General features: G+C 43.5%; 1 protein-coding gene across 11 annotated transcripts in view; it reads left to right on the top strand.

The window, feature by feature from the left end:
• The first annotated feature begins 978 nt into the window (after positions 1-978).
• Positions 979-24427, top strand: part of PHKA2 (phosphorylase kinase regulatory subunit alpha 2) — a 102544-nt gene continuing 79095 nt past the window's right edge. The window contains exon 1 of one of the 11 annotated variants that reach the window (XM_032286035.1): positions 979-1303. In XM_032286035.1, the coding sequence (XP_032141926.1) occupies positions 1226-1303 (78 nt within the window). In that variant the 5' untranslated portion in view covers positions 979-1225. The remainder of the gene's footprint in view (positions 1304-24427) is intronic. The other 10 variants (XM_032286034.1, XM_032286036.1, XM_032286032.1 and 7 more) reach the window with 10 other exon arrangements.

Below are 24427 nucleotides of genomic sequence, written 5' to 3'. Positions count from 1 at the left end.
GTAAGTTATAAGCAGCCACGAAACATTACAATGAATGCCAAGTTTCAAGCTGTAGAACTGTGAGAGATGAACTGCGAAACTGGCGGCGAGAGCGGCGCCCAGGTGGCAAGGGGCGGGGTCACAGGCTCCAGAGGTGTCGCTGGGGCACTTGTCCGGGCCTCCCCCTTTTTCTTCCGGACTGGGCCCGGCTACTCCGATTCCGCTAGGCGACGGAGACGGCGCCAGGGGCGGGGCTCCAATCCTGCCCGCAGAGGGGTGCCCAGGCGGCCGCGGTGGGCGGCCCTCTTTCTCCTGCCTCGGGTGGGATTGGCACCCGTCTCGGAGGCCTCCTCACTACCACGCAGGGAAGCCGACTCGTCCCCTGCCCAGAACCAGGTTCCCCTAAACTCCCGCGGGCAGCCTCCTTTTTCGTCCCCCACCCCTCAGGGTCGCGACTCTGAGGGTTCCGCTCTGCGGCGGAGGCGGGGCCGGAGGTGGGAATGGGAGACAGGGCCAGACGTCGTCACAGGCGGGAGGCGGGGCGGCCTCCTTACCTGTGCCCCTCAGGGTTCCAAGGGTTCCACTCTGCGGCAGGGGCGGAGGTGGGGTGGAGGTGGGGTGGAGGCGGGGCGGGAGGGGCCGAGGCGCCCAGGTGGCCACGGCTGGGGCTGGCAGCCGGCTGGGGAGAGACGGGACTCAGGGAGGAAACGTGGTTCCCGCTGGTTGCTGATTTCTCAGCGGCTCTCCCGGACCTCCCCTTTTTCCTTCCCCCTCAGGCCGCGACTTGGAGGGTTCCGCTCCGCAGCGGGGGCGGGGCCAGGGGCGGGGCTGAGCGCGGCCTGGGCGGGCTGGACTCTTTTTCCCGCCCGGGGGACCTCCTCCCGACCGCTGGGACGTAAAAGGGGCTCGGCAGGGGCGTCCTCGCTCTACGCCTGGAATCCTATTTCCCGCTGCTTCCGCGGGGCGTCCCGGGTCCCGCCAGCGTCGGGAGCCCCGCCGGCCTGGCCTAGGCGGGACCTTCGTCACGCCAGCCCCCGTCCCCGCCCCCGCGCCTCTGGTTGGCTTGCTTTCCAACCGGACTTTGGGGCTAGCGTTTAGAAAAGTCTCGACCTCCTCCGGCCCAGTCCCATTCCGAGAACTGACTGAGGCTGTGAGTGTCCAGGAACCACGGCCGCTTGGAGGCCACAGCCTCGACGTCCCGCGCCCACGCGGCAGAGCGGGCTCTGCGGCCCAGGAGCCTCGGGAAATGCGGAGCAGGAGCAATTCCGGGGTCCGCTTGGACGGGTACGCGCGGCTGCTGCAGCAAACCATCCTGTGTTACCAGGTAAGGAGGGACCGCCCACGGGGAACGCTTAGAACTGCCCTCTCGTGTCACTCAGTCTCCTCCCCAGGCCTCTGGCCCTCTTGTGACCTGAGACTTTGCAATTGAGTTTCCTATTTGAATCTAGTCCTTGCTAGCCAGTGATTCACCCTATTGCCACCTGTGCTCCTTAAAATTCAGGGGACCTAATTGTTGCTACGGCTACTTTTCACAGAATTCTTTGGCCATTGTTAAGGATGAGAATGAGCCTCCTCTGTGCCCTGGGTCCAAACTGCCTCTTTGCATTACTTTGCTTTTTTTGGACGAGAAAAGAGGTATGGGGGTGTTGGACAGACAACACTGGATGAAAACGGTAGACAGGAGTGAAGAAGTTCCTGAAGTTGACACAGGACTCTGCAGTGCGGGGCGACAGCTGCTGTCCCTCCCACGAGCTGCCTTGGTAGAGACCCACCTGGGAGGCCTTTAGGGACTACATTGGTTGCTATTTTATAGATAAGAAAATTGTAAGGCCAGAAAGGTCACTACATGTAGCAGGTCAGCCCCGAAGTCTCCCAAGCTCACAGGGCCCTAAGACACTGCCCATGTGGCCCGAGGTCTGAATGTGCCTGCTATGCTTTGTGTTCCTGGGCTAAAATTATATGTGGGTCCATCAATGTAAGACCACTGAACTATTTTTATTCCTAGTGAAGACAGCAGCTATGTTTCTTGCCCTCAATCAACAGCAACTATTTATAGGGCCTTCAAAGTCAAAAGAAGGAAGTGGCATTCACGGTTTAGAGGCCTGGTCTGCAAGTTGGGAGCCATGGTCATTTCCAAGGCACTGACCATTTTCCCTTCTTAGCTAATTTCTTAGCCTTGCTTCCTCACTTAGGAAATATTTGTGGTGTATCTGTTATATGCAAGGCACTCGACAAAGTGCTGGGGTTACAAAGAATAAATAATCATAGTGCAGTAACGTTTATGCATAGGGTATAGGTCCAAAGTCCCTTATCTGTTTTGGTTTGGTTTTGTTGTTTGAGACAGGGTCTCAACTCTGTCGCCCAGGTTGCAATGCAGTAGCATGATATCAGCTCACTGCAACCTCCCCCTCTTGGGTTCAAGGGATTCTCCTGCCTCAACCTCCGGAGTAGCTGGGACTACAGGCATACGCCACCACACCTGGCTAATTTTTTGTACTTTTAGCAGAAAGGGGGTTTCACCATGTTGGCCAGGCTGGTCTCGAACTTCTGGCCTCAAGTCATCCTTTCACCTCAGCCTCCCAAAAGTGCTGGGATTACAGGCATGAGCCACTGCACCTGGCCTCAGAGTCCGTTAATCTGAAACCCTGTGGACCAGTTGTGGTTTGCCCGTCAGAAATGTTTGGCTTTTAGAAAGGTAATATACATACAATGTACTGTATATACCATAATAACTACAGCCAGATCTGGGCAACACTCCTTCATCAAACAGGTTGTTACTTCCACATCAGAACAGGAGTATTCACGCTGAGTGGGATAAGAAAAGGCTGAAAAGAGTTTCACGTTAGTTCGGCTCATCCTTTGGCCACCAGAGAGCTTGCTGCAAACTTAGGAAAACACTTTTAAGTTTTCAGAGCTTACTGGCTTTTGAGATTGCACATGAAGGATTATAGTCTTTATTTTGGGAGCTTTGAGGAAGGACCCCTCACCCAGTTTGTGGGAGCAGGAGAGGAGTCCTATAAGAAATGAAGTTCAAGTTGAGAGCAGGAGAGGTAGGCAGGCAAATGAAGGTTATTTTTCCCCTTCCTCCTTGGAATATAATTACATCTATAAAGTGTTTTAAAATCCAAATGGAAGGCCGGGCGCGGTGGCTCACGCCTGTAATCCCAACACTTTGGGAGGCTGAGGCAGGCGGATCCAAGGACAGGAGATCGAGACTGGCCTGGCCCACGTAATGAAACCCCATCTCTACTAAATATACAAAAATTAGCCGGGCATGGTGGCGTGCACCTGTAGTCCCAGCTACTTGGGAGGCTGAGGCAGGAGAATTGCTTGAACCTGGGAGGCGGAGATTGCAGTGAGCCGAGATCATGCCACTGCACTTCAGCTTGAGCGACAGAGTAAGACTTTGTCTCAAAAAGAAGAAAAATCCAACCCCAGGCCTTGTGGTCCTCACAGGAGTACTCTGGCTTATTGTGCACCCTTTCCTGAAGGTCCTACTACAGCTCCTCATTCCTTGAGCATAATTATATCTCCTCATTGATGCCATGAGATCCTAAGTACAGAGACTTCATCAGTTTCTTTGCATCAAGCAGTGGCCCAAAGCATGAAAGGTATTCAGTGTTTTTTTTCTTTTTGGAGACAGAGTCTCGCTCTGTCACCCAGGCTGGAGTGCAGTGGCTCGATCTTGGCTTACTGCAACCTCCGCCTCCCAGGTTTAAGTGATTCTCTTGCATCAGCCTCCTGAGTAGGTGGGACTACAGGTGCACACTGCTACGCCTAGCTAACTTTTTATATTTTAGTAGAGACAGGGTTTCACTGTGTTGCCTAGGCTGGTCTCGAACTCCTGAGCTCAGGCAATCCACCCGTCTCAGCCTCCCAAAGTGCTAGGATTACAGGTGTGAGCCGCCGCACCTGGCCGAAAGCTACTCTGAAGTCCTTGATGGTAAAAGACTTCCTGCAGGATCTGAGCCATCCTAATGACCCAGTTACCTGTCCAAGTTTGCCTTCCTGCAGAAGCAAAAGAATTGTCTTCTCATTAAAGCAAATCTGTGGGATTGGACTTTCCTCCCCAGCATTTTAATGATTAAAAAAAAAGTTGTGTGAGCCTTTAGTTGTATTTATTTTGGGGGTAGTTGGGGAGTAGCCCTGGTGTTTGCCCTCTTTTTCCCTTCCTGTGTTGTCAAGCTCTTCTGGCCAACCAGAATAGTCCAAGCACAGTTCTGCAGGGAAATCCCATGCATCCACAAGTGCAGAATCGCACCCATCCACCCCCACAACTGGTGTTCACAGCGGGAGAACCCTGACCCATCCAAGGCCCCATCACCTTCTCTGAGTAATCTTAGGAAGGTCACCTAACTACTCTGGAAAAATGAATAAGCACTTTTATGTATATTTTACCACAATTAAAGAATGAGCTGCACGAAAGATTTCTAAAGTTTATGTTGACTCTCCCCACCTTCTGTAGATAATGTGCAGACGTTTTGAGGCGTTTTTTTAATGTCAGCTGGTAACAAGCTCTGAACTCTGTTTCTGATTTGCTTTTTAAATTGAGATTGATTTACATTGGTTTCATCTGCTAGAAATCATTTGTGTTAAATACGTCAAGCTAATCATCATTCTTCTGTTAGAGGCAATAGTTGGTTCCTATCAGCTAACATCTTAACTAATCCCTTTTCCTATATCTGTGAAAGAGAAGAACATTTCCCATTAGTCATTTGCCAAATAGACTTGCTGCTAAATATTATTTGAATCTTTAATGCAAAGAATGAAAGAGCTACGGTTACAAAAGGGTTCTTTTGCAGGTTTGATTTTGTAAATATATACTCTAGGAAGTATCTTTAAAAATTTGTTGCCTTTGCCAGGCTTGGTGGCTCACACCTGTAATCCAAGCACTTTGGAGGCCAAGGCAGGCAGATCACCTGAGGTCAGGAGTTCAAGACCAGCCTAACCAACATGGTGAAACCCCGTCTTTAAAAAAAAAAAAAATTGTTGCCTTTAAAAGAAGAAATTTTTAGATTGTTTTGGCTCAGGTAAGAAATATGAACTTCATACATCTTTTCACTAACAGCTGTTTGAAGGCTCCTTAATGAAAGTATGAAGCATGAAGTAGTGATAAGAGAATATGGTTCAGAAGGAGAAGCAATGATCAAGGCAGTGTTCACTGTAACGAGATTATTTTGTATAATAAAGCAAATAACTAAGAGCCTGGGACAGTAAATATTGTTAGTTAATGGCCATGGAATTTAAAATGAGAAGAATGGAATAAATAAAACATGGAGTATGGAACAAATAGTAATAAAGAGGAATTGGGGAGAGAGTTAAAAAAGATATAATTAAGTACTAGAAAATAATAATATGGCAGAAGAATAGAAAGACACTGGAGTGAAAGCATTCCTTTTTTTTTTGAGATGGAGTCTGGCTCTGTTGCCCCAGCCTAGAGTGCAGTGGCATGATGTCAGCTCACTGCAGCCTCTAATTCCTGAGTTCCGGCGATTCTCCTGCCTCAGCCTCCAGAGTAGCTGGGATTACAGGGGTGTGCCACCACACCTGGCTAATTTTTGTATTTTAAGTAGAGATGGGATTTCACCATGCCAGGCTGGTCTTGAACTTTTGACCTCAAGTGATCGGCCCACCTTGGCCTCCCAAAGTGCTGGGATTACAGACATGAACCACCTCTCCTGGCCAGAAGTGAAAGCATCCTAAGGGTTTTATCCCATTAAGAAGGAGGATAAAGGTGTTATCATAGCTTTTTTAAGTTAAGAGTTTGTGTTTAAGTAGTACCATTAATATATGTGGAATATATAACTTTTAAAATGATAGAGGAATAAAGAAAAATCTGATCATCTGGGTGAAGGGAGGAAAAGAGTGCTGGAAAAGGTAGGAAGTAAAAAAAATGTGGTAATTATAAAGTACAAAATAAGAAGATGCAAATAAATCCAACTACACAGTATTACTAATCACAACAAGAGTCTTTCTCATTAGTGTAGTGGTGAGGATCTCTGCCTGTCACAACAAGTATAAATGTGGAAATCCACTAGATAATAGAAATTATTATTATTATTTTGAGACAGAGTCTTGCTCTGTCACCCAGGCTGGACTGCAGTGGCATGATCTTGGCTTACTACAACATCTGCCTCCCGAGTTCAGGCAATTCTCCTGCCTTAGCCTCCTGAGTAGCTGGGATTACAGGCACCATCATGCCCAGCTAATTTTTGTATTTTTAGTAGAGACGGGGTTTCGCCATGTTGGGCAGGCTGGTCTCGAACTCCTGACCTCAGGTGATCCACCTACCTTGGCCTCCCAAAGTGCTGGGATTACAGGTATGAGCCACCGCGGCTCACCCAGATAATCGTTGTTTTTAAAAACTTTTTAAAAGGTATATGTCATTTATAAGAAACAAAACCTAAAACACAGGATATTGAGAGGTTGAAAGTAATATGCTTGGCAAACACTAACCAAAAATACATTGATGTATGACTATCAGACCGAATAGACTTTGAAATTATTTTTTTAATTATATTAGGGTTACAGAATGGTATTGCTAGATGACAAAAGGCTAATTCGCCAAGAAAATTAGCAATTTTAAATCTGCAGAATACTAACAACATAGCTTCAAAGTATGTAAAGCAAAACTCGACCTAACTGTAGGAGAAGTTGTCAAATCCATAATCATAGACACAGTTTTTAAACCCCCCTCTCAGATACTGTTAGATCAAGGAGAGAAATAATTAGGCCATAGAAAATTGGAGCACCGTGAGAAACAAATTTGATTGAGTACCTGTACATAGAACTCTGCACTGAACCAATAGGAAATACTTAATTGTTTCAGCCTCACAAGGTATATTTTTTTCAAAAAGTGATGACAGATTAGGGTATAAAGGAAATTAAAAAAATACTGAAGGATCAACTTTATGTGTGCCACATTTTTTTTTTTTTTGGCCAAAATGCAAGAAAATTAGAGAGCAATAGCAAACAATTGCTCATGCTTCCCATATATGTTTGGAAACTTAGCAAGCCTGCCTCTGAATATGCATGGATTGAGCAAGAAATTATAATGGAAGTTAGGAAAGAGTTAGAAGTGAATGACAGCAAAAGCATTCCAAATGAAAATGTATGGGATTACAGCTAAAGTGGGGTTTGAGGTGAAATTTATATTCTTACATGTATATGTTGGAAAAGAAGAAAGATTTAAAAATTAATAAACTCACAGTTGTGAAAAGGACAACAGAGTGTATTCAAGAAAATAGAAGGAAATAATAAGGGTACAAGCAGCAATTAATGTACTATAAAACAGACAGCAAAGATGGGCAAAGCCAAAAGCTGATTTTTTGAAAAGACTAGTAAATAGACTTCTGGCGGGTTGATGGGAGGGATAGGGGAGGGAGGAGGGACAAATGGACCATACAGTAGTCCCCCTTCTTCACAGGGGATGCATTCCAGACCCTGGTGGATGCCTGAAACAACAGATAGTAGCAACCTAGATATACTGTGTTTTTTCCTGTACATAGATGCCTATGATAAAGTTTATGAATTAGGCACAGTAAGAGATTAAGAACAATAATAATAAAATAGAACAATTATAACAATATACTGTAATAAAAGTTATGTGAATGTGGCCTCTCTCTCTCAAAATATCTTATTGTATGTAGTATTTTCAGACCACAGTTGACCACCAGTAACTGAAATGATGAAAAGGAAACGGGATTGGGAAGGACTACTATGTTAAGAGTGGACTGTTTTTTAGCTAAGTGTTACCAGTGTTAAGAAAAAATTAAATCCCGATTAGACCTATAACCCTTAAAAAAATGGAATGAATCCAAAAAGTCCTAGACCAAGATGCTTTTACAGTGAAGGACCAAGGAACATTTAGAGATTTATTTCTTTATATGTCTTGGAAGTTAAATAATTTGACTTTTATTCTGAGTGAGAAGGGAAGCCCTGAGAGGATTTTGAGCAGGGGAATGATGTCATCCAAATCGTGTTTGAAAAGAATCACTTTGGCTGGGTGAGGTGGCTCACGCCTGTAATCCCAGGACTTTGGGAGGGCAAGGTGGGTGGATCACGAGGTCAGGAGTTCAAGACTAGCCTGACCAAGATGGTGAAACCCCATCTCTACTAAAAATACAAAAATTAGCTGGGCATGGTGACGCACGCCTATAATCCCAGCCACTCGATAGGCTAAGGCAGAGAATTCCTCGAACCCAGGAGGCAGAGGTTACAGTGAGCTGAGATCGCACCACTGCATTCCAGCCTGGATGACAGAGCGAGACTCTGTCTCAAAAAAAACAAGAAAAGAAAAGAATAAATCACTCCATCGGCTGCATGGAATATTGACTGTAGGGGACCAAGGAGCAAAACAGAATGACCAGTTAGGAAGCTTCTGCAGTTGGAGCTTAATGACTCAGACAAGGGTTGTTCAAGTGGAGACAGTGTAGAATGGTGAGATTTGCGGTAAATTTTGAAGGTAGAAACAACAGGATTTACTGGTGGAATGAGTATTGGGTGTGTGAATAAAGAAAAGTCAAGAATGACTTCAAGATTTTAGGCTTACAAAACTGGGAGGATGGAATTGCCATTTACTGCATTGGAGAAAATTGTGGGGAAGCAAGTTTGGGGTGGAAAATAGTGTTTTGTTAAGTTTGAGGTATCTGTTAGGCATCTGTATTAGTCGGTTTTCATGCTTCTGATAAAGACTGGGCAATTTACAAAAGAAAGAGGTTGAATTGAACTTATAGTTCTACGTGGCTGGAAAGCCTCACAATCACGGCAGAAGGCAAGGAGGAGGAAGTTCCATCTTATGTGGATGGCGGCAGGCAAAGAGAGGAGTGCTTGTGCGGGGAAACTCCCCTTTTTATACCATCAGATCTCGTGAGACTGATTCGCTATTATGAGAACGGCATGGGAAAGACCTGCCCCCATGATCTAATTACCTCCCGCCATGTTCTTCTCACAATATGTGGGAATTATGGGAGTACAGTTCAAGATGAGATTTGGGTGGAGACACAGAGCCAAATCATATCAGCATCCAAGTAGAAATGGTAAGTAGGCAGTTGAATATGTGAGTCTAGAAGTTAGAGGAGAGGTCTGGGCTAGAGACAGAAATGTAGGAGTTATTGGTATATGTGTGGAGGTTAAAAGGCCCTGAGACGAGACGAGATCACAGGAACAAGTACAAGACAGAGAAGTAATGAGGTTCAAGGAGGAGACCCCCAGAAGTGGAAAGATCCAGATTATGAGGGGGAGTTGCTGCCAAGGGGGACTGAGAAGAAACCATCAGGAAGTAGGAGGAAAACCAGCTAAGGGTCCATGTGCCCCCAAAGTCCTATGTTGATGTCCTAATCTCAGTGTGATGGCATTAGGAGGCGGGGCCTTTGAGAGATGATTAGGTCATAAGGGTAGGGTCCTGATGAATGGGATTAATGCCCTTCTGAGCAGAGACACAAGAGAGATGATTCTCTTCACTACCACCATGTGAGTGCACAGCAAGAAGGTGGCCATCTGCAAGCCAGGAGGAGGGCCCTCACTAGAACTTGACTCTGCTGGCACCGTGAGCTTGGATTTCCTAGCCTCCAGAATTGCGAGAAATATATTTCTGTTGTTTAGGCCACCTCGTCTTTGGTATTTTGTTAAAACAACCCAAACTGACTAAGATAGAAGTTGGGAAAGTAATTCAAGGAGGAAGAAGTCATCAGATGAGGAAAAGGCTGATAATGAGACAAGGTCAAGTAGCTTCAGGACTGAGAGTTGACCATTAGATATGGGAATGTGGAGATTATTGGTGACGATGTCTGACAGTTTATATGGAGTATAAGACACAAACATTGGGCAAATCGAACTCAAGAGAGAAGGGAAGAACAGAAACTAAAGATTCTGAGTTTAAACAGTTCTTCTGAAGAGTTCTGCTGTAAATAAGAGCAGTGGTTGGGTGGAGATATGGGGTTGAGAGGTGTTTTTTTTGTTTTGTTTTGTTTTTTTGAGACGGAGTTTTGCTCTTGTTGCCCAAACTGTAGTGCAATGGCACAATCTTGGCCCACTGCAACCTCCGCCTCCTGGATTCAAGCAATTCTCTGGCCTCAGCCTCCCAAGTAGCTGGGATTGTAGGCATGTGCCACCATGCCCAGCTAATTTTGTATTTTTAGTAGAGACAGGGTTTCTCCATGTTAGTCAGGCTGGTCTCCAACTCCCGACCTCAGCTGATCTGCTCACCTCGGCCTCCCAAAGTGCGGGATTACAGGTGTGAGCCACCCTGCCCGGCCTGAGGGTTTTTTTTTTTAAATATGAGAAATTATATATCTGGTGGGAATGATCTAGTAGACAGGGAAAAACTGATCATGCAAGGAGCAAAGTCCTGACGTGCAAGAGAGCAGATGGATGGTAGCATACATATTATAGGTGACCTTAGACAGGAACACAGATAGCTCATCCATCAAAATGAGGGAACGCAGGGTACATTGCCACTGTGTTCCCTTTTGATTGGTTCTGCCTCCTCAGCAAAACGTGAAGCACGGTCACTAGCTGAGAGTGAGGATGGGGAGGAGCTATTGGAGGTTTGAGAGAGAAGGTATAAAAGTGTCCTTTAGGAGAATAAGGAAATGAATGGACAAGGGATTTCTAGTTATTCATTAGACAGCACTAAGGGTCATTCATTTAAAGGGAGTTCAGTCAGCGTGGCTGTGTGTTTTTCTTTAGCCACATTCAGCTGCATGGGTGCACCTTCAGAGTGGACAGAGGCAGATTTAGCCAGAGCTGGCCTTTTGCCCAGTGAGTACAAGGACTCCATTGTTGCTGACAGAGGGGCAGGGGATTAAAGATAATCCCTATCTTAAACTGTTTCATATAAAAGATAGAGAGAGAGCTCTCAACTCTTTTCAGAAGACCAATACCCCATGATACCGTAGTCAAACGAGGCATGCTAAGACATAAAACTTAAGAAGGAAATTCACTTATGAATATTGATATTAAAGACACAAAGTAAAATATTAAGAAAATGAATCAAGCAGTGTATATAAAACACATCATGATCAGGTATGGTTTATCCCCCAAATACAAGGAAATTTACTATAAAATCTATTAATGTATTTTTTACCACATTAATAAAGAAGAAAAACTGTGATCATCTCAATAGATATAGAAAAGCATTTTATAAAATCCAGTATCCATTAATGATTTTAAAAGCATCTGTTAAGGCCAGGTGCGGTGGCTCATGCCTATAATCCCAGCACTTTGGGAGGCTGAGGAGGGTGGATCACCTGTGGTCAGTAGTTCGAGACCAGCCTGGCCAACATGGTGAAACCTCGTCTCTACTAAAAATACAAAAAATTAGCTGGGCGTGGTGGCAGGCACCTGTAATCCCAGATACTTGGGAGGCTGAGACAGGAGAATCGCTTGAACCCGAGAGGTAGAGGTTGCACTGAGCCAAAATCACGCTACCGCACTCCAGCCTGGGTGACAGAGTGAGACTCAGTCTCAGAAAAAGCACCTCTTAGACAACGAGGCATACAGTGGAATTTTATTATCTTGATAAAGGGTAATGTGAAAATAAATCTACAAACCTCATAAGTAATGTATTGGGGAAAGATTTAAAGTCAAGAACTTCAAGGATCCCCCCATCAACCCTTCTATTCAGCATTGTAATTATGCCCCCATGTAACAGACATGAAAAGGAAGTAAGAGTCATGGAGATTATTATTTGCAGAAAGAAGTGCTACAGAAAACCCAAAGTGACTGGAACTAGTGTTTTCTATTTTTCAAGCAAGTTTGCCATATATAAAATCCATAGGCAGTAATCAAGGTACCCCTTTACGGCAGTCACAAACAATTTGTAAATGTTATTTCTTAGAAAAGCATTCACAGTAGCAATGAAAACTGTTGAATAAATCTAACACAAGGGCTAGACATGCCTGGAGCAAGTTATAAAGCTCTGTTGAGGGATATAAAAGAAGACAAATATAAGGAGAAACACACCATGTTCTTGAATGGGGAGATTCAGTGTTGTAAAAATACATTCTTCCCAAATTAATGTATAAATTCAGTGGAATGCCAATCCAAGCCCAAAGAGACCTTTTCAGGGAAATTTATCCTAAAATTCACATGCTGTAGTAAGGGGCCAAGAATAGCCAAGATACATTTTAAGTCGAAAAGGTGAAGGATTGCCTTGCCAGATTTCAACATGTAAATATCAGGTCATTAAGATTGTGTGATATTGGCACAGCAGCAGACAAATAGACCAGTGGAAAAGAATAAAGACCTCAGGAACAGAAAGAATAGATTATTCAGTAAAAAAATGTTAGGACAATTGGCTGTCTATATGGAAAAAATTCTGTCTCTCTCTTAGACTATACGTAAGAATAAATTCCAGAGGGAATAAAGACCTACATAGGAAAAGCAAAGCTATAAAACTTGAACACTTTTATAGTCTTGAGATAGGAAATGATTTCTTAAACTAACCATAAAAATCATAAATCATAAAATAAATTGATAAATTCAACTATATGCAAAAGCAAAACGTCTTATGACAAGAAGTTTAAGGTTAAAAGATGACCTACAGAATGAAAGAAGGCACATATGAGGAGAAACACACCATGTTCTTGAATGGGAAGATTCAGTTCTTGAATCACATCTTGGAAGCAGGTCCTCTGCCCTAGTCAAGCTCTTACATGACTGCAGCCCTGGCCAGCATCTTGACTGAAACCTTATGAGAGGCTTTGAGCCAGACCCACCCAGTTAAAGCTGCTTCTGAATTGCTGACCCACAGAAACTGTGAGATAATAGAAGTTTATTGGTTTTAAGTTACCAAGTTTTGGAGTTATTTGTTATTTAGCAATATGTAACTAATACGAAAGCTTAATCCTAAGAGAGTCCTTAGAGAGTCAGCCATTTATATAGTTGATTGGATTGAAGTTTCCATCTTAGTTGAGAGCCTGTTTTAATTTGATGAGATAGCAGATAACATCATTGTTTAGCTTCTGGGTTTGCAAATCCCTTCTCTTTTCATTACAAAGAGAAGGGATTTGCAACATAGTACCAGAATAACCAAAAAATATTTTAAATTCAGGTGACTCACTTCATTTTATCCCTTTAATTAAGTTGATTCCCTTCATCATTTACAGTAATTTTATATATTTCTATAATATTGTATTCTACACCGTAAACAAGCAATTTGCAGAGGAGAAAACTAATAAACGGGCTAAAAGATGGCTCAACTTCACTAGCAATCTGAGAAAGTAAAGCAAATTAAAACAACAAATTCAGACTGACAGATGGCAACAATTTTAAAGCATAATTCTAAGTGTTGGCAAGGTTGTAAAGAAGAGGTAACTGTCATGTATCACTCATAAGAAGATGTATTAATAAAGGTAGGCTAACTGCTGTTACAAACAAAATCCAAAATTTCATTGGCTAAACACCGAATTTGATTTTGTACACATATAACAGCCCCTTGTGGGTCCAGGTCATGGGGGGTTCACCCAGATACCTGGACTACTAGTGGCCTTACCATCTTCAGTGTGCAGCTTCCAAGGTCACCCTGGATGTAGACATCCAGCTGGCGTACTAGGGAAGTACAAAAGATTATTCATGAGAAGGCTTTATCGGCAAGGCTTGGAAGTTGTGTACATGACTTTCGTTCACATTCCCTTGGCTAAAACTCAAGCACAGGGCCATGTGGAACTGCAAGGGATGATGGGAAACAGTATAACTAAGTGCCTAGGAAGAAGAGGAAATCAGATTGGTGATTAGGTGGTGGTTTATGCTGCAAAATGTAAACTACAGACTGTTAATTGGTGCAATCACCTTGGAAAGCAATTTGAGATGGTGAAACTGACGCAATGCATGCTGTACGACCCAGGAGGCCCATCTCTAAATATAGACACTAATGATATGCTTTTACCCACTGCCCAAGGAGACTTGTACAACGACATTTATTGAAGCATTGTTTATAAAAGAGGAAAATTAGAAACAATCTGACTGTTCATCAATTTGGAATGGACGAATAAGAGATCTAGCCACACAGTGGACTACTATGTAGCCATTAAAATGAATAACCCAGATTTACATATATCAAATTGGATAACCCTCAAACATTTACAGTTGAATGGTAACTGTATTTAATAACAATATATTGTATTCTTGAAGATTACTAAGAGAGAAGATTTCAAGTGTTCTTACCACAAAAATAAGTATGTGGGGTAGTACATGTGTTAATTAATTCAATTTAGCCATGCCCCAATGCACTCATTTCAAAACATGTTATATATGATAAATATATAATTTTCTTTATGAGGCAGGGTATCACTCTGTCACCCTGTAGTGCGGTGGCAGCATTGTGGCTCTTTTTAGTCTCAACCTCCCGGGCTCAAGTGATCCTTTCACCTCAGCCTCCCCAGTAGCTGGGACTATAGGCACATGCCTCCACACGTGGCTAATGTTTTATTTTTTGTAGAGACGAGGTCTCACTGTATTGCCCAGTCTGGTCTCGAACTCCTAGGCTTGAGCAATCCTCCCACCTCAGCCTCCCAAAGTGCTGGGGTTACAGGTGTGAGCCACCACACCTGGCACAATTCTTGTCTATTAAAAAATTTAAAGATGAGTAAAAAAAAGCAAGTTATAGAAGAATAAATATAGAATATTACTAGGTATGTAGGACTTCTAAAACACCTGAAATATGGTTATATCTTGATTATGGACACATATTTTTCTAAAAATTTTAAAACCATGAACAAGAAAAATATATTCCAGCTTTGGAATAGTGTGACAGTTCACAGAGGGTGATCCCCAGATTCCTGAAGGTCCCTGACACCCTTTCAGGATCTCTGTGAGGTCAAAACTATTTTCATTCCTAACATGTGATTTGCCTTTTTCACTGTGTTGACATTTGCAGTGATAGTAGGAAGCTAGTGCTTCAGTACAAATCAAGGCAGGGACTCCAAACTAGGAGTCATATACTATAAAAAACAAAAAAAGAAGAAAAGGAAAAAAAAGCAATTACACTTCAGAATGTCCTTTTTGAAGCATTAAAAATTTTTTCATGTTTAAATTTTATCTAATCTTTAAAATATTCTGTGTGTTGGGCCAGGCACCATGGCTCACGCCTGTAATCCCAGCATTTTGGGAGGCCGAGGCGGGTGGATCACCTGAGATCGGGAGTTCAAGACCAGCCTGACCAATATGGAGAAACCCCGTCTCTACTAAAAATACAAAATTACCAGGGCATGGTGGCATATGCCCGTAATCCCAGCAAGTCAGGAGGCTGAGGCAGGAGAATCACTTGAACCCGGGAGGCAGAGGTTGTGGTGACCTGAGATCACGCCATTGTACTTCAGTCTGGGCAACAAGAGCGAAACTCCGTCTCAAAAAAAAAATATTTTGTGTGTTGACGTGAAAAATACCTATAAAGCACTTCCGTTGTGTACTGAAGTGTGATGGCTGCTTCTAGGATAATTACTTGCACAGTTGTCCAAGTTGTGAGCTGAACTAGCAGTTTGGTTTTTTTCTTGGATGCCATTTTTACTTGAAAGATTGACAAATTATGGTCATTCAGACTTTGGCAGACATTTTCTCAAAAATGAACAAAGTAAGCCTGTTGCTTTAAGGAAAACAACTGACAATATTTTTTGCAATGATAAAATTTGATCTTTGAATTGAGATGAGATTTGGGGGAAACTTTTTTTTGTAAATTTTCGCTCTTGTTGCCCAGGGTGGATTGCAATGGCACAATCTCGCCATTATCTCACACATAATCCCAAAGTGCTGGGATTATAGGCATGCGCCACCATGCCCACCTAATTTTTTGTATTTTTAGTAGAGACGGGGTTTCACCATGTTGATCAGACTGGTCTCCAACTCCTGACCTCCGGTGATCCACCCACCTCGGCCTCCCAAAGTACTGGGATTACAGGCGTGAGCCACTGCCCGGTATGTTGGGGAAACTCGTATGAGCTTGTGTGTCACTGTGAGCTTGACTTAAAGCTCCTGATACTTGATTTAAAGCTTCCTGATACTTAAAAAACTTTTCTGATGAGATTGGTGGTGATATTAACAAATGTGGATAATGAAATATGTCAACATTTCGGAGAACTGCATAACTCACTGAACTGATATTTTCCAAATGACCAATGCTTGATGTTATAAAATTACATATGGCCAAATGATTCATTCAAAGTACAAGATAGACCAATGGATTTTAAAACGTTAGAGTACATAAAACTCACTGTTATAACTTCAGATTCCACATTTCAACTGACGTTTAAGAAGCCATCACTTGTTGAGTTTTGGTGATATGAAAGAATATTCTTAATTATCCAAAAAGACTTAAAATATTTCTCCCTACATATCTGTGTGAAGCTGGATTTTCTTCATATACGTCAACTAAAATAACGATGCCGTGAAGTGAATACAGAAGCACATATGAGAATATAACTATCTTGTATTAAGCCAGACATTAAAGAGATTGTTTTAAATGTTAATCACTGCCATTCTTCTTGTTACTTTTTTGTTTTGAATTTTTTTTTTAATTTTTTGTAGAGACAAGGTCTCACTGTTTTGCCCAGGCTGGACTCAAGCTCCTGGCCTCAAGTGAGCCTCCTGCCCCAGCCTCTGAAAGTGCTGGGATTACAGGTGTGAGCCACTGCACCCAGCCTGAAAAAAATTTGTAATGTTTTTGTTTTGAAATGACACAAATTTTTTACTTACGTTCACATGCAATAGGTGTTTGTTAACAAATTAGTAAATAATTTAAAGTTTTTCAGTTTTAATTTCCAGTATGGTAAATATCAGTAGCTAGAATGCATATAAACAAAAGCTCTTCAGGGGTCTTCAGTAATTTTTAAGTGTAAAGGGGTCCTGAGACCAAAAGGTCTGAGAACTGCTGGGAAGTTTGTAAACTGTTAGGGAAGACCCCAGGAAGGCTTCAACTTGATCTTTAACTTTTTCTTTCTTTTTTGTAGTCAAGGAAAGACTTGCACAGTTGCAGCTGAATGCTTTCATTTATATGGATATGGGCTATATTGCTTTCTCTTTGCTTCCATATATGTTTAGGCTTTATTTTTTAAAAATGCTATTTGTTTATTTTTATTTATTTATTTTTGAGTCAGAGTTTTGCTCTTGTTGCCCAGGCTGGAGTGCAATGGCGTGATCTCGTCTCACTGCAACCTTCACCTCCCAGGTTCAAGTGGTTCTCCTACCTCAGCCTCCTGAGTAGCTGGGATTACAGGCATGCGCCACCACACCCAGCTAATTTTATATTTTTAGTAGACGAGATTTCTCCATGTTGGTCAGGTTGGTCTTGAACTCCCGACGTCAGTTGATCCACCCGCCTTGGCCTCCCACAGTGCTGGGATTTACAGGCGTGAGCCACCGCGCCTGGCCAAAATAAGGCTATGTTAATAAATATAACCTAGGAGTCAGCTTTGATTCCTCCTAGAATGGGAGGAAATTCTCCACCTAGAATAGAGAGAATTTTCTAATAGATGAGAAAACCAAAACATATCTCAGCTCCACCCACTTCTGTCTGGATTCACTGTCACCACCCTCGTCCAAGCCACCGTCATCTCTTGCCTGGACCACCCCTCTAGTCTCCTGATTCATTCCCTGCCTCTACTTCCAGCCTCTCCTCTCCAGAGTAGTACATGATCTTCCATCAGGTGCCAGACTACACTACTTTCCTCTTGCAGACTTCCCATGGCTTTTGTAACTTCTAGAACATAAAATGCAGAGCCCTCCCGTGACCGACCAGCCTCTGCGAGCTGGCTGCAGCCAAGCCAGCAGCTGCCAGTGTCCCTTCATTCACCACCATTGGGGTCCTGCTCAGTGCTTAATAACAGGCTTCCATTGACTTGAAAACTTTGCTTCTCTGTCAAGAGTGAACCCAGGGGCTGAGGAAAGTGGCTTATGCCTATAATCCCAGCACTTTGGGAGGCCAAGGCAGGAGGATCACGAGATCAGGAGATCGAGACCATCCTGGCTAACACGGTGAAACCCCCATCTCTACTAAAAATACAAAAAATTAGCCAGGCATGGTGGCATGTGCCTGTGGTCTCAGCTACTTGGGAGCCTGAAGCAGGAAAATTGCTTGAACCTGGGAGGTAGAGGTTGCAGTGAGCCAAGATTGTGCCACTGCGCTCCAGCCTGGACAACAGAGTGAGACTCCATCTCAAAAAAAAAAAGGATGACCCCAGGAGAAAATGAGAGAAAGCCACCCCCAATTTCTCATTCCTTCCAGCAAACCTGGATCTTTGCCAACAAGTCTGGTACCACTACCCAGTTGGCAGCCTATGAGTCCTTTTGACCCCTTTTTTTTCCCCTCTCCCGCCTATATCCAGTCCATTACCAAGCTTTGTTGATTTTACACTCTAAACATTCCTCCAGCCCACCTGCTGCCTGTGTTCCTCTGTCACCACCACCATCCTTGTCTGAGCCACCATCCTCGCTGTCCCTCCTCCTGCAATAGCTTCCCCTCCCATCTTATTCCTGAATCCACTCAGCCCCTTCCCGGTACTTCTCCCCACTGAAGCCAAAGTGCCCTTCTCCAAGGACCAGCTCCAGCTTTCGGAGCAGCACTGGGTCCAATTGGGGGAGAGGTGACATTCTTAGTCCCTAGTTAGACAGGGACTGTCTGACAGATGGTCACCTGGTCTTTGTGTTAAAGGGAGCACTCCACGGATAGTATTTTCCCCCTCCTGGGATAATCCAGGGCCCTGCCTTCTGCACCTCCTGCTTCAGCTCTTTTTCGGGATAGCCAGGAGGAAAGCTTTTGCTCTTTTCTGGACAGCGTTTAAATATTTTAGTGTCAGATGAAAACATTTGAAAAAAAAGTCCTCGAATCCTCCATTTACAAATCGAGGACTGCAATAACTGGACAGCATTTAAATATTTTAGAGTCAGATGCAAACTTTTGAAAAAAGGTCCTCAAATCCTCCATTTACAAATCAAGGACTGCAGTAACTCACACAAAGAAGCGGTTTAGAATTGTTTCAAGCTTTTCAGGGATCCAAAAGATCTAGTTGGATTACTTAGTGGCCTTTTACAGTTAAAGAACCCTAACTAGCCAGGCGTGGTGGCTCATGCCTGTAATCTCATCACTTGAGGTCAGGAGTTCAAGACCAGCTTGGCCAACATGGCGAAACCCTGTCTCTACTAAAAATACAAAAAAATTAGCCAAGCGTGGTGGCGCACACCTGTAATCCCAGCTACTCTGGAGGTAAAGGCAGAAGAATTGCTTGAACCTGGGAGGCGGAGATTGCAGTGAGCCAAGATCGCACCACTGCACTTCAGCCTGAGTGACAGAGCAAGACTCTGTCTCAAAAATAACAAAAAAGAGCCACTATGAAGGGAGTTGAGTAGACCTTTTTCCAGGTCATCCTTCTCATGAGCTGATAGCCCTGTGATAAGCACTGTGTCTTGGGCCAGGCCAGATGAGTGGAGATGGTTTAGATACACCAGATTGCAGTGAATATCAAACAAAGTTGCATTCTCCTTACTTTATGTGTTAAAATAGTGAAACTTTAAAAGGCTATTTATTTAAATATTCCACTAAATTTAGTTCTGTCATATTGTTCCTTGTCACTTATATTTGATTATCACTGTTACTTAGGAAAATAAATATCACACCTGTCTCACAATGCGTAGGGAGAACATAATTAATGTTCATAAAATACATCTTGAGAAGTGGTTCTTAATCAAATGGGTTACAGATCCATTTGAGAATTTGATAAAGGCTGACTATCCAACGCTCTCCTGAGAAAAAACACTTACACAAAAATTTCAGGAGTCTCGTAGCCTTCCACCTCCCTGTCCACAATGCGAACCTCCTACCAACACACCACACAAAGCTGATCCGTGGACTCACAGCAGATCCTCTGGAGATACCAGCTTAACAGCCCAACTGTGGAGCGACATGTGTGGTATCTTCATGCTCCAAACCCAAACCCCAACCTGAAACTTGCGAAATAAAAGTCAGTCTTAGGATTGAAAATACCAAATAGTGACATCTGCAATACCCCTGTTCATCTGAAAGTTGACTAGTGCAGCACCCAGGAATCCACCAGTACCTAACATTTTCAGGTTTCAGCAGGAGGAAACTGATATCCCCCTGAGCTGATTGTGTTCTGTAGGTTTCTACAACCCCAGGCTCAGGACTTATGTCTCAGTAATCCTCCCTCCTTACTACAGGAATTGGCAAGAGAGGCAAAGAATTAAAGCCTCCTAGGAGAGTGGTAAAGTCATTTACACATTTGATTGTAGCTAAGGAGCCCAAAGCGGTTTGTGTGAGTTTCAGAAGTTTTAAGATGAGCTTTGGGATCTGGAACGAAGCTGCAACCAAATGGATGCCTGCAATGCTTGGCTTCCAAACCAGTTTATTTCCCTATGGGCCATGATTCATCATTGCAGATGCTGCAGACACCTAGGACCAGGACAGCTTCCAGCTTGTGCGTTGTTTGTAAACCCAGGGGGGAGAATCGAATAAGCAGCAATTTAGACAAAAATATATCATTTGAAAGTGAGAATTACACACCTGTGATCCCTTTAAGTAAAGCACGAGGCATGTTAGAGCTTATGGTTTCAAGATCATTCTCCAAACCACCTGAGGTTTACCTACCAAATTGTACAAAATCTATCTTTTCAGCTAACGTAAAAAGAAACTGTTACTTATACAACCAGTAGTCTCAATTGTAGATGCAATCATCTTAAAGTAAATGCTATTGTAATTCCTCCTTTAGAATACATCTCAAGTGTAAAGCATTGCCCTTGCCCATTCCTCTTTAGTATTTCAAAAGGTAGGAGCTGGAACAGAATTCTGGTACAACAAATGAATTTAACCAGTTGTTGGCATTATTGTAACAGTATTTTTCGCTTTCTGTTTTTGCTTTACCAACATGGAGAGTGGTGGTGAGATATGTCTTTTCAACATTCATCCTGGTCTCTTCTGTGCATTTTATTTGAATAATTGAACTGTACTTTCCTCCCTCAAAACTGAGCAAGGTGGGGATATGCACTTAGCAATTCTTAATCCAGAGGAAAAAAGACCAAGGGTAGGGTTGGCCTGAGGCCTGTGACCTCTGTCCCATGGAGTGAAGGAAAGGGAACCAAAGGGCTGGGAGATTGGGGAAGGCTTCGCAGAGGAGGGAGCTGCCGTAGGAGAACAGTTTGCCAGGAGGGCTTTACAGGCAGAGGGAGGAGCAAGGGTGTACATGGGCCCGGAAGTGCCAGAGCAGAGCGTGTGCAGGAGACACTAATTCAGGTTTTCTTGTGGGCTAAGGAGGGAGTGTCAGGTGATCAGGCTGGATGTGAGGGGAAGAGCCAACACACAAGCCTTGGATGGTAATCAAAGGGATTTAGATTCTATCTTGCAGGCACTGGAGAATTCTGAGCGGGCAGAAATCTTGGAATTCTAGGTCTGTGACCTAGAAGCACAGGAAGGGTGGCCTTTCTGTGACCACCCTATCAGGAGGATGGATTGGAAGGAACCAATACCAGAAGCAAGGAGATCAGTGAGGCGCTATTTTCAGTTTTCTTGTGGGATACATGTAGGGGAAAAAGGGAATTGTTACTTTGTATTATTTCTGGTGCATAGATGACGACGTTCATCTCTGTGCCATCCAGCTAGAAACTGAATTGCAAACTGTTAGATGTAAGTAGTTTGCTGCTACCATCAGGCATATGTATTTTGCCTTGGTATTGCCTCAATTGTCCATGTCTTTAATAGCACCAAACACATGTTTTTATGGCGTCTAGTTCATCATGGCCATATAAGCATTAATGGTTATATTTTTCCAGATTCTTTCAGTTGGAAATGACAGAAACTCACCTCAAACAGCCTTAAGCACAAAATTTATTGCTCAAATAACTGAAAAGTTCAGGGGATTGGTCTAGATTCAGGCATGGCTGGATCCAGGAGCTCAAGTCATCAAATACAGTATGTCTCTTTACAATGCCCTGTTTGACTCTGAGTGGGCTTTATTCTCTGGCAGGCTTGTCCCAGGCGGTAACAGTGGTGCCCCTGGGAGCTGCAGGTGATAGTCTTCCAGAGTGGCAGCCTCTGCAGAAAGCAAGCTTTTCCTATAGTGGCTCCAGTGAAAGTCCTAACTGAGCGTGGCTCTCAGGTGGTCCAACTTGGGTAGTCTGCCCATCCCTCAACCGTGCCCAGCTTGGCCAGGCTTGGGCCACATATCCTTCCCTGCAGCTGGGCCAGGTCCAAAGTCAGCCCCACCAGAGCCACACTGGGCAGAGCAGGGGAAATTATACACCATCACCAGAAAGCGGGAAAACAGGTGCTGGACAGGCAGAAGCAACAGCATTCCATCAGGACGGGGACAAAGTAAAGGGCCCAAGGAGACACACTGAGTTGAAATTGGAAGAGTTCAGTGAAAGGGAAAAATTGAATCCCTCTTGCAGAGGACAACCTTTTAACTCTTTGAAGCCTCACCTTAACACTTGTGTTCTTCCTCCTTCCCATGAGATGTGGCTTTTAGTTTTTTCATTGCCCTGATCACCCTCCTCTGGCTATGCTCTAGGTAGTGAATGTCTCTTTTAAAACATGGTGTTTAGTGATAACAGAATATACCAGATGCACTCTGTCAGGCTGGCGTTTGGTGAGGCTCTTAATTCCCTTGTTCTGAAAACAATACTTCTATTCACACAGCATTGGCTTTTTGGTACGTGGTACTCCCACACTGCTGGTACAAGGTTGCTGTGAAAACTTGCAGTTGGTGTCATCCCGTTGAATGTTCTTTGTTTGTTTGTTTGACTGTAGTATAAGATGGGTTTAGTAGACTGGCTTCATGAATTTTCTTGAACCTAAGTGTTGGGCAAGCTGTGGCTGGGTCACAGAGTGGTTGCTGGGGTGGAGAGTGATTTGGCAAAGAGAGAAGCTCTGTTTAAAGATTTATTGGGATCCCGAAGGTGGGGGTGTATGTGTAAAGAGAGCTGAGTCACCTCAAATGTGGGAGTGATGGCTAATAAAATTAGTTCAGCAAAAATTTATGAAACACATGAGCCCAGTGAATAAATCCTTATTGAATGCCATTTAGTTTGTTTCGATCTGTTGTCCAAGTCCTTGACATTCTGCTGTTCCAGTATTGGCTCAGCGTCCATTTTGCAGTCCTTACCTGACCCTCCTTGCACACGCATGCACCCATAAAGGAGCAGTGTATACTATTTCAACGTCTCCCCCTTCTTCTGTTGTTAAAATCTAACCCATCCCCTGCTTGCTTGGAGAATCATCATCTGTGTATTGCCACCAGTCAAGAAGATTGTTTAAGTGATGTTTCTCAAGCTTGTGTGATGAAGACTTTTGTTTTTCACTTTACAATAGAAAATTATAATGTTGAATATGTGTTTTTAAATTACAAACGTACCACCTTAGGGAGTCGTGTAGCCTGTATTCTCTGGTCAGCTTCTACCACTGCACCCTGACCCCCACTGAAATTCACTGCTTTAACTTTTGCTTCCTTAAACTTCGCCTCCATCCTGTGATGTTACTGCTTTCTATTTCACCCATCTCAGCTCTGACTTGAGCAATGATCCATTTCCTGTATTTGAAGCAGCTCTCCTGTTTTGTCCACTTTTCTACCTTTAAAGCAAAAATGAGGCTTTACCTTCTGTTTGAGTCATTCTCAAGGTTCTCATTTTGCATGTCTGATTTATTCCTTTTGGGTTTCCTAAAGAAAGGCTGAACAGAAGAACATTATAATAATAAAATGAGCATTCTTTTTTTTTCCCCATTTATTTATTTTATTGCATTTTAGGTTTTGGGGTACATGTGAAGAACATGCAAGATTATTGCATAGGTACACATGTGGCAGTGTGATTTGCTGTCTTCCTCCCCTTCACCTACATCTGGCATCTCTCCCCAGCTCCCCACCCCACGCTGTCCCTCCCCTATTTCCCAACAGACCCCAGTGTATAGTGCCCCCCTCCCTGTGTCCATGTGTTCTCATTGTTCAACACCCGCCTATGAGTGAGAACATGTGGTGTTTGATCTTCTGCTCTTCTGTCAGTTTGCTGAGAATGATGGTTTCCAGGTTCATCCATATCCCTACAAAGGACACAAACTCATCATTTTTGATGGCTGCATAATATTCCATGGTGTATATGTGCCACATTTTCCTTATCTAGTCTATCGTCAATGGGCATTTGGGTTGGTTCCAGGTCTTTGCTATTGTAAACAGTGCTGCAAAGAACATTCATGTGCACGTGTCCTTATAGTAGAACGATTTGTAATCCTTTGGCTATATACCCAGTAATGGGATTGCTGGGTCAAATGGAATTTCTATTTCTAGGTCCTGAAGGAATCGCCACACTGTCTTCCACAATGGTTGAACTAATTTACACTCCCACCAACAGTGCAAAAGTGTTCCTATTTCTCCACATCCTCTCCAGCATCTTTCGTCTCTAGATTTTTTAATGATTGCCATTCTAACTGGTGTGAGATGGTATCTCAATGTAGTTTTGA

This window comes from Sapajus apella, unplaced genomic scaffold (assembly GCF_009761245.1).
Source record: "Sapajus apella isolate SASKATOON/1434 unplaced genomic scaffold, GSC_monkey_1.0 scaffold17, whole genome shotgun sequence".
Taxonomy (NCBI): Eukaryota; Metazoa; Chordata; class Mammalia; order Primates; family Cebidae; genus Sapajus; species Sapajus apella.
The sequence above is the reverse complement of the archived record's forward strand: the minus strand, read 5'-3'. Positions and strand labels throughout refer to the sequence as shown.